Source organism: Abramis brama, assembly GCF_963993115.1.
Source record: "Abramis brama genome assembly, chromosome: 18".
NCBI lineage: Eukaryota > Metazoa > Chordata > Actinopteri > Cypriniformes > Leuciscidae > Abramis > Abramis brama.
In genome coordinates, this window is record NC_139980.1 from 5,639,893 (window position 1) to 5,655,766 (window position 15,874).

General features: G+C 38.2%; 1 protein-coding gene across 2 annotated transcripts in view; it reads left to right on the forward strand.

The window, feature by feature from the left end:
- Positions 1–2,676: 2,676 nt before the first annotated feature.
- Positions 2,677–15,874, forward strand: part of fndc1 (fibronectin type III domain containing 1) — a 37,119-nt gene continuing 23,921 nt past the window's right edge. Inside the window, exons 1-7 of one of the 2 annotated variants that reach the window (XM_084090771.1) lie at positions 2,677–2,782; positions 6,878–7,072; positions 7,162–7,248; positions 10,003–10,062; positions 13,972–14,181; positions 14,373–14,471; positions 14,582–14,702. In XM_084090771.1, coding sequence (XP_083946897.1) covers positions 2,710–2,782; positions 6,878–7,072; positions 7,162–7,248; positions 10,003–10,062; positions 13,972–14,181; positions 14,373–14,471; positions 14,582–14,702 — 845 coding nt within the window. In that variant the 5' untranslated portion in view covers positions 2,677–2,709. The remainder of the gene's footprint in view (positions 2,783–6,877; positions 7,073–7,161; positions 7,249–10,002; positions 10,063–13,971; positions 14,182–14,372; positions 14,472–14,581; positions 14,703–15,874) is intronic. The other variant, XM_084090772.1, reaches the window with a different exon arrangement.

The following is a 15,874-nucleotide window of genomic DNA, read 5'->3' on the forward strand; positions in this document are numbered from 1 at the left end:
TGTGAAAATATAAGGATTTACACGACAATTCTTTAAGTCAAAAAGTAAAATTGCATGTATTTGATTTGTGATCACGCCAATGGATGTTATGTTAAATGACAGAACTGGTAGGCCTATCATTTGAATCAGCAGGTTATCTTGCTTAATTTGTATAATTTAATTAATTTAATTTAATAACATACAACAAGCTTTTCACCTACAGTAAAAAAATAAATAAAAATAATATATATATATATATATATATATATATATATATATATATATATATATATATATATATACAGTGAGGAAAATAAGTATTTGAACACCCTGCTATTTTGCAAGTTCTCCCACTTGGAAATCATGGAGGGGTCTGAAATTGTCATCGTAGGTGCATGTCCACTGTGAGAGACATAATCTAAAAAAAATAATCCAGAAATCACAATATATGATTTTTTAACTATTTATTTGTATGATACAGTTGCAAATAACTATTTGAACACCTGTCTATCAGCTAGAATTCTGACCCTCAAAGACCTGTTAGTCTGCCTTTAAAATGTCCACCTCCACTCCATTTATTATCCTAAATTAGATGCACCTGTTTGAGGTCGTTAGCTGCATAAAGACACCTGTCCACCCCATACAATCAGTAAGAATCCAACTACTAACATGGCCAAGACCAAAGAGCTGTCCAAAGACACTAGAGACAAAATTGTACACCTCCACAAGGCTGGAAAGGGCTACGGGGAAATTGCCAAGCAGCTTGGTGAAAAAAGGTCCACTGTTGGAGCAATCATTAGAAAATGGAAGAAGCTAAACATGACTGTCAATCTCCCTCGGACTGGGGCTCCATGCAAGATCTCACCTCGTGGGGTCTCAATGATCCTAAGAAAGGTGAGAAATCAGCCCAGAACTACACGGGAGGAGCTGGTCAATGACCTGAAAAGAGCTGGGACCACCGTTTCCAAGGTTACTGTTGGTAATACACTAAGACGTCATGGTTTGAAATCATGCATGGCACGGAAGGTTCCCCTGCTTAAACCAGCACATGTCAAGGCCCGTCTTAAGTTTGCCAATGACCATTTGGATGATCCAGAGGAGTCATGGGAGAAAGTCATGTGGTCAGATGAGACCAAAATAGAACTTTTTGGTCATAATTCCACTAAACGTGTTTGGAGGAAGAAGAATGATGAGTACCATCCCAAGAACACCATCCCTACTGTGAAGCATGGGGGTGGTAGCATTATGCTTTGGGGGTGTTTTTCTGCACATGGGACAGGGCGACTGCACTGTATTAAGGAGAGGATGACCGGGGCCATGTATTGCGAGATTTTGGGGAACAACCTCCTTCCCTCAGTTAGAGCATTGAAGATGGGTCGAGGCTGGGTCTTCCAACATGACAATGACCCGAAGCACACAGCCAGGATAACCAAGGAGTGGCTCTGTAAGAAGCATATCAAGGTTCTGGCGTGGCCTAGCCAGTCTCCAGACCTAAATTTTTGGAGGGAGCTCAAACTCCGTGTTTCTCAGCGACAGTCCAGAAACCTGACTGATCTAGAGAAGATCTGTGTGGAGGAGTGGGCCAAAATCCCTCCTGCAGTGTGTGCAAACCTGGTGAAAAACTACAGGAAACATTTGACCTCTGTAATTGCAAACAAAGGCTACTGTACCAAATATTAACATTGATTTTCTCAGGTGTTCAAATACTTATTTGCAGCTGTATCATACAAATAAATAGTTAAAAAATCATATATTGTGATTTCTGGATATTTTTTTTTAGATTATGTCTCTCACAGTGGACATGCACCTACGATGACAATTTCAGACCCCTCCATGATTTCCAAGTGGGAGAACTTGCAAAATAGCAGGGTGTTCAAATACTTATTTTCCTCACTCTATATATATATATATATATATATATATACATAGGCTATGTAAGTAATAGGAATGAGGGAATGGGATGGGAATCAAAGTAGCCTTGATTTGATTAGCATAATGGATAGTATGGTAAAACTGTAACTTTGTAGGCTATTAATTTATACAGTTTAGGGATACAAACGTACGTTTGTATCAGATTCACAAATATGTGTATTATATCAGAACCTGATACACAAAATCCACTTACAGAGTTACAGATGTTGAAACAAACACAAATGTTGTGGTGGAAACATTTTGACTGGTCCTTCACCTTCTTCTTGAGTAATGGGGCGAACTGTGAACGACAGTCTTCGTTTCGTATCGTTAACCGCTTTCTCCAAATTGCGCGCATGCGCAATCATTTTGTTTAAAATTTGTGGAGAATGCACATATATATATTTAATATCTATACTTTTAGAACTGAATTTAAATTTAAAGAGCTCTAAATTTAAATGTCTTTTAATTGATATTCGGTTACAAAATAATGAATATATTAAAATACAATAGCTAAAACTTAATATTGCATTAAAGTAGTACCACGTGCACAGAATGAGGCTTGGGTAAACACGTTATAAAATAAACAGCACGATAAACGAGTTCTACATCAGGGCAATTGTTTCCAAAGACTTTGCATAGCTTGTCCTGGAAATATTTTGGTATCCCCAAGTCCCGTTCGTCCCCGGAAGAGGGAGACAACGTCTCGGAAGGAGCGCATAGGCTGACGGTGAGAACGGGAATCGAAGCATCCGAGCATCCCATAGCCTTTCTTCCCTCAGTGTAGCGGATCGCCTTAATACTGAAGCACTGTCTGCAATGTCTCCTGCACGGGCACGAGCTCTTCTCGGTCTTCTGATCACACTCTGCACCCAGAGCCCACTACTGTCGGGTAGGTCAATCGGCTTCTGTCTATTTAAATATCAATTCACAAAATCAAGCTTTGTGTATTATTAGAATTGTTTAGAATTATTTTAAAAGTATAATTCGTTAAGTATATTTTTGTCTGTTATAATTCCCAGGGCTTTTTTTTATGCTGCTGTCAACTTGTACTGTAAAGATTATTATGTCACAGTTGATCATATTGTGCGTGGAAACCATGTGCCAAACCTTTAATAAACATTGCAAGTAAAAGCTTAATGCACGAGGGGGTGAGACTTGAGGCACAGGCAGGTGCACAAACTTCAAAATGTGTCCTTGCTTTACTTTTAGTTTTTATGGAACAGTAATTTTTGTAGCAATATGAATCAGTTTTTAAAAAAGTCATCATGCAGGTATGACATTTATGTCTGTTCAACTTTAAAACGATTATTATTCCTTGTTAACAATCGAGGAGGGAAAAAGACATTCTTTAACAAAATCTTTAACAGTGTGGTATATATATATACACATATATATATATACATACATACATGCATATATATATATACATACATACATACATACATACATATATATATATATATATATATATATATATATATATATACATATATATATATATATATATATATATATATATATATATATATATATATGTAATTGAGGCTAAAACTTAGGCCTACTGCACAACTTCTACTTCGACTGATGGTGATGTCATCCTTGTAGTTAACTACTATAGCTAATTGATTGCACTGAAGGCGTTATAACTCACCCCGTGGTACTCACCCCTGGTCTCCCCTGATCAAAATAAGTTGTTCACATGACATGTAATCAAAATATGAACAAATTTGGATTCCCGATTTGTTCTTCACTTAAAATGTAGATAGATAGACAGACAGACAGACAGACAGACAGACAGACAGATAGACAGACAGACAGACAGACAGACAGATAGATAGATAGATAGATAGATAGATAGATAGATAGATAGATAGATAGATAAACAGATATGGACTGTAAGTGTAGCTCTCAGCAAGTGTTTTATCAAATTAAAGCCAGGACAGGAAGTAACAGTTAACTTCTTTAAAGGTCATCAGGGAGTGTAAAAGCACAGATGTTTTAGACATTCTTTTGCTTTCAGCTCTTCAAATCAGTCTCAGCCACGTTTTCTCTCTCTGCCTCTCTTTGACTTTCTTTCACTCTCCCTGTCCCTCCGAATTCTGAAGAGAATGCAGAGGAATCTTGGATGAGAAAAGTGGTAGCGAAGTCCTACTGAGCTGTGTTAGCTGCCACGTTACAACGGGCCTTTTTCTTTCTCACTTGCTCTTTCTCAGTGTTTTGGAAATGTTCTTTATATGAGGTCACCCGGTGCAGCCTGTGACTGCCATCAGCAGCTGCATATTATCCAGTCTTCCTCTCTTTTCTTCTCCTCTCCATCTTTAACAAAACAAAACACATCCAAAACAACTAAATCTTAATGCCACCAGCTGCTTCGATATAGTGTAGACTGTAAAGCTTTACTGATTTCAAGTAAAAAAAAAAAAAAACCCTTCTAGATCTCTTAATGGTGCCCAACTGCAGCTTCAAAACCATTCCAGACATCTGCTTGACAGATAAAAGATATATTGGAAAGAATGAGGCTCAGGATTTTCTTCCACAACCCTGCACTTTAACATCACGTCTGTTGTTATTCCGGTAAGAATGAGCTTGTGTTGTCAAGTAAGAGCTCTGCCAGACAGTGAGAGGAAGAGAAAAATCATGCCCTGACCAGCTACTGGAATTAAATCTTGCTCAGATTTTCACCAAGGAATTTGCGGAAAGTCTCTGATTGACGTGAGCAAGGCTGGAAGGGTTAGAAACTCAGTCTGTTGATAAGTGAGTGTGCAGCGATACAAGAAGCCAGAATGTAGTTGGCATGATGCCCACGCTCAACCTTTCACTTAGGTGTTTGAGGATTGTCTATCATCAGGTGACCCCCATCCCTCCCCCTGTATGGAACAAGTGGGTATATTAAAGCTCAGGCTAAAAAGTGTATGTAAAAGCGCTACACTCTCAATGCCTCTTGCATTTGTTTGAATGTCATGCAGACACCTAAATGAAAATAATAAGCGAGTGAATGTTTGTTTATGCCTTTCATTGAGAAAATGATGCCAGAAAAGCAGGTGCTTGCCCTGCAGGTCTTTCCGTGAGTGCTTATAAAAAACAATCCGACAAAACTGACAGGACCACAGGGCATTTACTTTCAAGAATGAACAATATAAATGGCTCGGAGCCAGTGTGAAAGAGTTTCAGGAAAGATTTGGGCTAGTTCTTGCATTCGAACAATCTTACATTTGTTGACTGTATACATGTGATTTTAAGCCTTGCTAATCTAAGCATTTGGTTTTCTGTGATTTGTTGAACATTGTTTTACGAATTCTGCTGATATGTCATCAAACTGATCAAATCTAATTGGCTCACATCAAAATTGTTTTGTCAAAATTGCTAAAGTAAATTGTGATAGTCTTTGACTTGGTTAAAAATTGCAAACATTTTATTTTATAGCTTTCACGAAGTTAGATTAAAACATTTCCAGCTATAACTGAACATTTAAAGCATTTTTTTAATATTTTTTTATTTGTTTGCTTGTTGTTGTGTCATTTTTTTTTTCTTTTGTGGTGGGCCAAAAAATTAGCAGGGTAATATGCAAATCTAAACTAGAAAATAATCCTTATTGCTGGGAAGATTCTTATGTGACCATCAGCAGATAAAATGTAGTCTTCCCTTTTACCAGGGGTTTCAGTGTAAAAAGAGAGAACCACTGATCTAGGTGATGTCCACTCCTTAACATGAGCCATGGTTAGTTTCCTCCAGTATAAAATGTTTATTTTTGGAGAAAGATCTAATTCTTATGTTTTACAAGTCTTGATTTAATCAAAATGTGAACCCTCCCTAAATCATAAATTTTAATATGGGCCAAGTCACAGACTGAGGTTTGATGTTTCTGTGGCCTGTGTGTGTGTGTGTGTGTGTGTGTGTGTGTGTGTGTGTGTGTGTGTGTGTGTGTGTGTGTGTGTGTGTGTGTGTGTGTGTGTGTGTGTGTGTGTGTGTGGCAGTAATTGCATTGACATGTGTGATGTGGTTCCAGATTATGTGGAGGGATGTTCCATTGCCAATATTACATTATAAAGCAGTGACCAAGAGGCTTATGTCCGTGTGAACACTTAGAGAAATGATAGAGATTGATCTCTCACCAGGATTGATGCCAGAGTCATGCTGTTGTACAGTAAACAGGCACAGCGATGAGAGATATGCTCACTTTAACTCTGAGCAGGGTTAGAAAAACAGACTGAGCACACTTTAGTACTTCAGATGGAGTTTCGAGTTTGATTAACTAAAGGCTGTATCCCTCATTGCTCTATTTCAAGTAGTAGATTCATTTAAAAAGTCCACACAAAAAGATCTACATTATGCATGACTCTCACAAGCTAATTGTCATGCTGAGTTTATACAATTTAGTTTAGGTTTTCCTATACACTCGATTGCAGCGATGCCAAAGAAGAACCATTTTGGGCTCCCCACAGAACGTCTTAATAATTCTTAAAGATTATTAAAAAAATTTCTTTGTGTGAAGAACATTTTAATAACCTGAAGAACCCTTTTCCACTATAAAGAACCTTTTGTGTAATGGAAAGATTCCATGGAACTGTAGATGCCAATAAAGAACTTTTATTTTAAAGATCGTATGGCCCTCTGCAATAATTAATTCTGATTGGTCAATCACATGCTTTCATTGGTCAAATATTTCTGCATAATAACAACTAAACTGGATAACTGACCATTGTTCCGGAGCAATTTCCTGCATAGCTGTGGAATAATGTGTAGTCTGTCAGGCATAATTGCAAAATAAACCACTTTAAGGTGATTCAAGACCTCTCTGCATCCTTTTGGGGTTTATTTTGTTTACCCTCAATATCCCTTACTTAGTCTAATAGTAGCTTATAAAATATTGGATTGTAGTTTATTGTTATTTCCTGCAACTGCAATCTTACAGAAACAAACTCACCAGACTGTCATTGCAATGTTATTGACAGACAGCTGTACACTTTCTCTCTCTCTTTCTCAGGTTCTAAGCCACTGCCGCCACGTAATGTGAAGCTGACCTCGGTGGATAAGGGGTTAAAGGTCACATGGGATTCACCCAGCGAGCTGGACGGACAGCCTGTAGATAGCTACAGCATTGGCTACGGGAAGTCAATGAAGTCACTACGCTTCGTCACCGTGGACAAGGACAGACGGTCAGAGTTACTAGAGGACGTAGGTGAGAGCGTATATCAATCATTCTTTAAATGAAAAGCTAGAGACTTCAGCACTATGTCAGGCTCTCATGTGCATGTTGTGTTGTTTTAGAGCCTGGAGTCCTGCATTTTCTCAAGATGAGTGCAGAGAATAAGGATGGGATGAGTAAACCTGTCTACAGGGCAGAGACTCCAGGAGGTGTGTGTTTGCCTGTGTGTAGAGAGAGATCTGCATGTTTCTCTATGACTCTCTATTCTCTTCACTGTTGTACTTTGGTGCATGGATATATAAAGTACAGTAAGCACATAAAACACATATGCATGTTAGAAATATAATATAACAGGAATTCCTCAGTGTTGTCAATATACAGTGGCCTCTAAATATATGGATTTCATTGCACTGGAATATTAAATATCAAACTGTTCTCAATTTTCTGAACCACATTTTAACCATATTAACTATAGAGATCTATATACACATTGGTTATTGAAACATGTCCAAAATGCTCCCAAAGGTTCAATTTATTTAAACAGAAATATAGTAATATTGCGAAATATTACAATTAGTTAGTATTCAGTGTCACATAATCCTTCTGAAATCATTATAATATGCTGATTTGCTGCTCAATAAAGATTTCTTATTATTATCAATGTTGAAAACCGTACTGCTAATTTTTTTGTGGGAACTGTGATACATTTTCTTCAGGATTCTTTGATGTGTAGAAAGTTCCAAAGAACAGCATTTATTTGAAAAAGAAATCTTTTGTAACATTATAAATATATTAACTGTCTTTTACTGTCCTTTTTGTTTCTCAGTTTAATGCACCCTTGCTGTGTAAAAGTATTAATTTCTTTAAAAAAATATATATTACTGACCCAACAGTAAGAACAGGAGTTTGAACCGTGGTGTATATAAATTAATTGTACATTTCAAATTTTAAACATTATAAAACAGAGGAAATATACTGTAGCACAACAATCCTTGAATCTTTCATTAATTTTTAAGTGTAGCTGAAGTGTACACATCATTTTAGTGGTCACTGTACATGGATGTCATTAAATGTCTAAATATACAGTTTTATTTGCCTCATTAATTTAGACTTGTTAGACTCTAACACACATTATTATAAGGCTTTTACAAGGGAAGTATTTATAACTTGAGAGCTCTCTATACTTCTTGTTCTTTTCACAATATTAAACCAGACTGGATGGCTAAAACACACTCATGAGTAGACAGCAGGGTGTAAGGATATATCGTTTTTTCTGTTTTCCAAATAACTCCATTCACTGTTGGCATCTGGTGAGATTGAAATCCCCAAAGATAGAACATTTATGTGGCCAGTCCTTGTTTTTGTATCCAACCCAGAGCTCGAGTCAAGAGCCTTAAGCCTTGTGTTGTGGTAGCCAGTCACTCGTCCAACGCACGCCACATACGTTTTTTCACATAAATTTTTTTCAGTATGTCCATGTCCGTCTCCAACAAACAGGATCTGAGCATATTGCTGCATGTCCCACAGCACTTTCCCCAAAACATCTGTCATAATAGAAAAGCACATTAATAATCCTTGCAAACAGATCATAAATGTTCTTGGCTGAGGATGTTTTTAGAAGTAGTAAACATATCCTGTTACAGCTCCTTGTTTTAAGGATAGCTGGTTGTTTTGATTGCGGTATATGCTACATTTTTTACACATTTGTGTGTAATATTTATTTTTTTATTATGTTTTGTCTGATAATTCAGTCCAAAAAGTGCCTGTAAAAAGAGGAAATTGCTGTAAATGGGTGATATGGTCACATGTGTTTTTCTTCTGTGTGACATCTGGGGATGAATGATAAGGCAATGATATTTTTCTAAAAAAAAAAAAAGTGAATTTAGGCATCACAACATTATAATGTAAAGTATGAAAAGCTTTTTTTCTAAAGATTACATTTAAAATGATAATTAATTATTTTAAAGATTAACTGTATTTAAAGGGTTAGTTCACCCAAAAATGAAACTTCTGTCAGTAATTACTCACCCTCATGTTGTTCCAACCCCGTAAGACCTTCGTCCATCTTCGGAACACAAATTAAGATATTTTTGATTAAATCTGAGAGCTGGATCACTCCTCAATAGGCTTCTAAGACATTATAACTTGCTGGCCCAGAAAATGCATTAAAGACATCGTTAATATAGTCCAAGTGACTACAGTGGCTCAATCTTAAGTTTATAAAGCGACGAGAATACTTTTTGTGCGCAAAAAAACCCCTAAAATAACGACTTTATTCCACTATTCATTTCCTTCTCTCTGGGCCTCGAGTTATTTCACGTAGTGTTTTAGCGCAGCCCGTCTGTGTTGCACGTCACACGCATCACACACATGACCAGCGTCGGCCAATAGTGAGCCTACGTGTGACGTGCAGCACAGACGCGCTACGCTGTTATACTACGTGAAAAAACTCGAGGCCCAGAGAGAAGGAAATGAAAAGTGGAATAAAGTCGTTATTTTTGGGGGGTTTTGCGCACAAAAAGTATTCTCGTCGCTTTATAAACTTAAGAGTGAGCCACTGTAGTCACTTGGACTATATTAACGATGTCTTTAATACATTTTCTGGGCCAGCAAGTTATAATGTCTTAGAAGCCTATGGAGAAGTGATCCAGCTCTCAGATTTAATCAAAAATATCTTAATTTGTGTTCCGAAGATGAACGAAGATCTCACGGGGTTGGAACAACATGAGGGTGAGTAATTAATGACAGAATTTTCATTTCTGAGTGAACTAACCCTTTAAGTGTTAGTTGGCTGCAGAGTTGACTTTAATTGTAAAAATATGGGAAATAATCTTGCTCAATTAAATATCCAATATCAGTCGATAAGGATAAATTTAAATGACTCAAATATCGGCCAATAACAAATATGGTAACGATTTAGTGTGCATCCATATGTGTAACCACACTGCTCTTTTCTCCCGCAGGGAGAGAGTGGGTGAAACTGGATGGTTTTGCTGTCGAGCCTTTCAACAGATCCACTCCAGGTAGGTTCAATACTTTTCCAGCCTATAAACATAAAATAAGTTATGGAATACCATTTTAAGTCAAATCCAACCTTCTTGGAATGCATAAAACTACTTCAACTTCAAAAATATACTTGTGTCAATACATTAATGGTAAATGACAGATTTCAGACATGCAAGCTTATGGAGAACATCTATGTTGTTTTTCCCTTGAGAAGAATTAAAGTTTGGACGTGTGTTTGGATGCCAGAGAGAAAGACCTCTGATACCCCAAGTTCCTGGAAAGACAGTGGCAGTTTTTCAGTTGTAAATTTGTTAAATCAAAGCTTTTATTTCTCTTTTTTATGAATCCACTGAGCCCACTTAAAGCCAAACTCTGTACATGCGAGCCCTCCGTAGGGAAGAAAGAATTCCAGATTTAAAGTGTTTTAGTTTCCTACAATCTCAAGAGTAATAGAGATAAAAACATAAAATGGAGAATCCCACGGATAAAATTACATGTGATCTGCCTACCTACCTCTGTAAATACAGTACTACATGGACTACATTCATTACAGATTTGGGAACAGACAATATTGATTAAAATGATTTGGTTGTGGTCACTTATTTACATCTACAGAAATGCCATTTCATTATTTTTTTATTCCCTTGGCCTTTTCATAATGTTGTCCTGTGCATGTTTGTTCTTTGCTATTGCTATTATCATGATGTTACCATAGCGTTGCTCTAATTTTTCTCTGGCTTTGCCGCTGGGTTAACAAAAGACATATGCTTCTTGTCATTCTACTTTGTAACTGTGAATTGGCAAGAATGTGTCAGGAAAAGCTCAATTTTGTTTCACAGCCACCATTGTTGTGCTATCATCTCTTTGTCATCACTTTGGCAGTAGAAATAAGTGGACCAACTATTGTGAGCAGGTCCACATGTTGCCCAGCTAGTCCACACATGGACATGGTAACTCTGGTCTGGCCCCTGGAACCTGGAGCTTGTTATCGCATCCAAAACATCCCACAGAGAGAATTCATTGAGATAATTAATTCAATCAGCGAACAAATCTAAGGGGACGTAAGGGGTGGGAAAAGAGAACGATGTGGCATCATGGATCCAGGACATGGACTTGGAAGATTGACACTATAAAAACAATGAGCGAGGGAAAGAGTTAGAGAAGGGTGAGCTACTACGTCTCACCCCAGTTTCAAGGCCAGTGATATGTGAGCCTGCCTCAGCTGTGTTGGCTGGACTCTCTGAATGTGAAGTGGGAATAAGTGTCTGTTTGTGTGTACAAAGGAAAATGAGTTGCTGTCACTATATCTCAGTTCATTTCGAGACCTGACATTTCTTATTAACTTAAGTGTTATTAATGCTGGTAGAGCTTGATTATTAGGTGAGTGATGTCTGAGCAATCATAAGTTAGTCCTTAATCGTGCACCCGAGGCTTGCGTTTAGCCAAAACCCTCATAAAAAGGCTGAGCTATAAAGGATATGAAGCTCCTTTTTTCTCCCTTTTTATCTCATTCTTCAATACTCAAAATGACCTGAAGTTGGGTGCTTTCGAAACACTGCTTCATGAAACTTTGAAACATTTACTAATCTTTAGTTTCAAACCAGTGGTTTGGAACTTTTATGAAACTAGCCAAGTTCTCCAAGTGTGTCCTACTACAAAAAAACCTACCCGCCAACCATAAAATGTACTTAAAATTTACTTTATTTAAAAAACTGAGGAAAACAGACAGGAGTTAAGGCATCTGGTGATATGTAATACGATCTGTATGCCATATCACTAGGTGGCGATAGTGAAGCTTAAAAGCGAGGGAAGTGAAGTAGAAGAAGAGCAGTACTAGTGACGACATAAGCGATTCCAGACATTCCTAATGGCTGTTCATTGCATACTTGGGCTGCGTTCCAGTCCAAAATTGTCAAGCCCTTCACTCGCTAACTTCCCTCCGTCTCGTTCACTCGGATATACATCATTGCTTACGTTGCACGAGTGCCCACTACTGGCGGAAACTGCAATGAGCTGAACTGGAACGTCCTAAGCCCTTGATCACTTGGAATCAGCTATGGAGTTGTTTTAAATAAAATTTTATTAAAAATTTAATTATAATTAGTATATCATAGAGTTGTTTGTTGTGGTGGTGATTAGACGAGATCTGTGGTGTCGTCACAATCGTACTGCACAGTGGGACATATAGGTGCCTGAAGTGTACATATGAAGTAGACTCTCATCCACTTCACGAAGTGGAACGCACTTCAAAATGGCGGCAGGGATTCCCCCGAGGGGAAGTGCTTAGGGAAGTTCGCAAGTGCATGTCTATAAGTGGACTGCATGTCTATAAGTGCATGTCTATAAGCCATATTATGCATATGCATAGCCTACATATGGCCATTTCAATGGGCCGCTATGCGTAAGACGTCCGCCATATTGGAGCGGTCCGTGAACATTCGAGAGCGAGTTGACTGAGCATCTGCAACTGTAGTTAGACGCATGAATAGAATTTCTATGTACGAAATTGACTTAAGCAGATTATTTTGCTAAACTAACACAATACAACAAGACGAAGGCGTCAGCTGACATTAAAAAGTTACCATAGTAAAAGTAAAAAAAAAAAAAAATGACCATAGTAAAAACATGTAATATTGAGTTAATACACATGAAAACGCAAACCAACACATTCTCACCTGTAAAAGGTCATCCCATTTCTTTGGGAATTTAAATCTTGGCGGTTTCACAACCAGAAGCTGCGACACGCAAACCTTTGCAAGATGGCGGGCGCGCCTAGTATGGATTAATAATATTATTAATAATCAGTATTATGATATTAGGGCAATGTTCGTTTTATTGCTAGGCATATATTATTTTTTCATTCCCTGGGACAATTTTTCTTAGAAAGCTTGAAGCTAAATTGAAGTACTAAAATAATTTTAAGCTATTTTTTTATCAAATAGCTGAGAAATATAATTGATACCTTAATTTCACTCCATTTTCTTGAATACTGAACTTTTTAATGCTACAATGGTTGAACTGTCACAATCAAACTTTAAATTACACACAGACTCTAATGAGGAAATGTGACTACAACCGATCATCTGAGAATGATTAAAGAAGTGAAACATTACAGACTGATGGAGAAAGAGGGGCTGTTTTTCATTACCCTCTCAGGGATGTACTGCACACAAGAGGGAGAGACCGAGAGATGCGCGTGAAACAGTGTGTTGAAGGAAAGAGAGGAGGAAGACTGTCTGACTGTCTCATTCGCCTGCCAAGTCCTGTCAGATGGGGGATTACAGTAAAGCAATAATAGAGGAAGTGAGATTGCACATGACTGTAAACTGTGTGGCCCTGTAACTTTACTCACTTTAGCAAATCTCAACGTCTCCACAAGTATTTCCCAATGTTGTTTGTTTTATGAAAGATTGCAAACATGAGTCATCCTCTTTGAAGTTCAGCGGGCTTTAAAAGTGTGAGACCACTAGTGAAAATACTTTTACAGCTTTTTGCTTTACAAATTATATTATGTGTGCTTCAGTGTAAGCAAGGAAATTTGACCTTTTTAAACAAAGATGCTTTTTATATCATAACATTTCTTTGTTTTACATTTTTCAAAATCCTAAAACTTTGTTTATTTCCATGTTTAAATTAGATTTTGAATCTAGACTTTACGGACCCCACTATGTTTGATAATGTAACATAGTACAGTATTATCACAATGAAGTCATGAAGTCAAGTCAATTCAGGGCAGATCCATTTCTAAAGCACATTTAAAACAACAGAGGTTGGCCACAAGTGCAATACAGCATAAAATCACGATAAGAAAATAAGGACAAAGATTATAGTCAATATTTCCTTTGAGTTTATTTCTTTGAAGACAGAATCTCAGTGATTTTTAAACTCCAATGCCAATATTATTTGTTCTATCTCTCTTTCATTAGACAGGATGGTGTCTATAACTTCATCACAGATTACCCCACGGCCCCCAACTCAGAGGACGGCACTAGGACAGCAGAGGGCCCCTCAGTCATCCTCAGGACCAGAGCCCCCTCATCAAGGAGGACACCTCCCTCTCCGAGCCCAAAACAAACACAGAGTGGACCTCAGCCAGCACCAAGCAGACCAGCGCAATGGTAACAAGCCCAAACTGGGTAAGGATGTTTGAAGGTGGCTAATAGGAATTTCAAGTGGTTAAATTGTGTTTTAGATATGCATACTGTATGCCTTTAGATCTAAGCTCAAATATTTGTAAACTGCTCAGATTGCATGTCTTCAGTATATCTCATTGCAGGTAATGTGTAATGATACGTGGCCGTATCTGGTATCCCCCTTCTGTTCGTAGCATCTGAGTCCGTCTATGTGGTATCACTGCAGGCACCCAGAGCCCAGGGGAGAAGTGTACCCATCAACACGGCCACCTTGAGTAAAAAAGTGACCACAGGTAATCACACATCATAGTGGTGCTAACCAGCAATCCATATTCAATATTTTAGCTCACGCAAACCTAATATTCATTCTTTGTTATACCCTTTTTTTATGCCTGTATGTTAGAGCCAGAGGTTGTGGATGAAGTAGAGGACATCACAGTTAGAGTATTGTCTCCTCAGTCTGTCCTTATCACATGGGTTGATCCACTTGTTGAGAAGAAGAAGGAAATACCAGGGGGGTCCAGGTAAAAATTAATTATTTAATTTTTTTAATGGTGTCCCAAGTGGTATGTGGGCTGCACTGCATACACTACCGTAAATAAGGAAATAAGTCTCTTATGCTCATAAAGGCTTCTTTGATCAAAAATAGAGTAATATTGTGAAATAGTATTATAATTTCAATTGAATGTTTGATGTTCTACTTAATGGGCCCTATCTTGCACCCAGCGCAATTGACTTTGTACTCCGACGCATGTATCATTCCTATTTTCCCTCCACAGACGCACGTCGGTAAATTAGGAAATTAACTTGTGCTCCCGGGGGCGGTTCAGCCCAAAGAGGAGGCGTGTTCCGGCGCAAACGTTCCCTGGTGCTATTTTGCAGTTTCAGAAAACAATTCCGCCACTGACCAGGAAAAACCTAGTCTAAAGTCAGTGGCGCGTTGCGCATGTTATTCATATGCTATTTTAAGGGTGCATGCTTGGCCATAATCAATGTAGCGTGTGCACAACGCGCATGCACTTTGCTTATCTCATCTACACACAGACGCAGCAGTTCTCATTTTTAGAAAACCATACATTATTACAAGGAAAAATATTAACACACGAGGGAAATCATTGTTGTGTCCATGAAGATGTGAAAAAATAGGCATAAATCTAGCTTACACATTTACCCAAATTATTATACGCCTGTTTACCCGAAGCTAATTTGGATGGGTTTCTCACATCCCCATACAATGTCACTTCTCTGTGTTTTACGGCCCTGACGAGAACGTCGGTCTCCTCGGCTGTGAACCGCTCCTGGCGTGCGCCTGGCAAATCCGCCGTTATAATAGCAATCCGCCATGGAACGAGCGCGCCTGCTCTTAAAGGGAATGTGAGATGTCGCTCTGATTGGTTTATTTCATGTTACGCCCAAACCACACCTATGAATAATGAAGCTACTTCAGACCAACCCATTTTAGATTTGCGCCGGGCGCAAGAGTCATTTATCCCGCCGGTATGATAGCAACAGCGCCCAAGACCCGCCCACAAAGTTACTTGCGTTTCGCGCTTGATACTTGCGTTTCAGATCGTTAAAATAAGGCCCAATGTTTTAAAATATAATTTACACCTGTGATGGCAAAGCTGAATTTTTAGCAGCCATTACCCCAGTCTTCAGTGTCACATAATCCTTCAAAAATCCTTCTAATATGCTG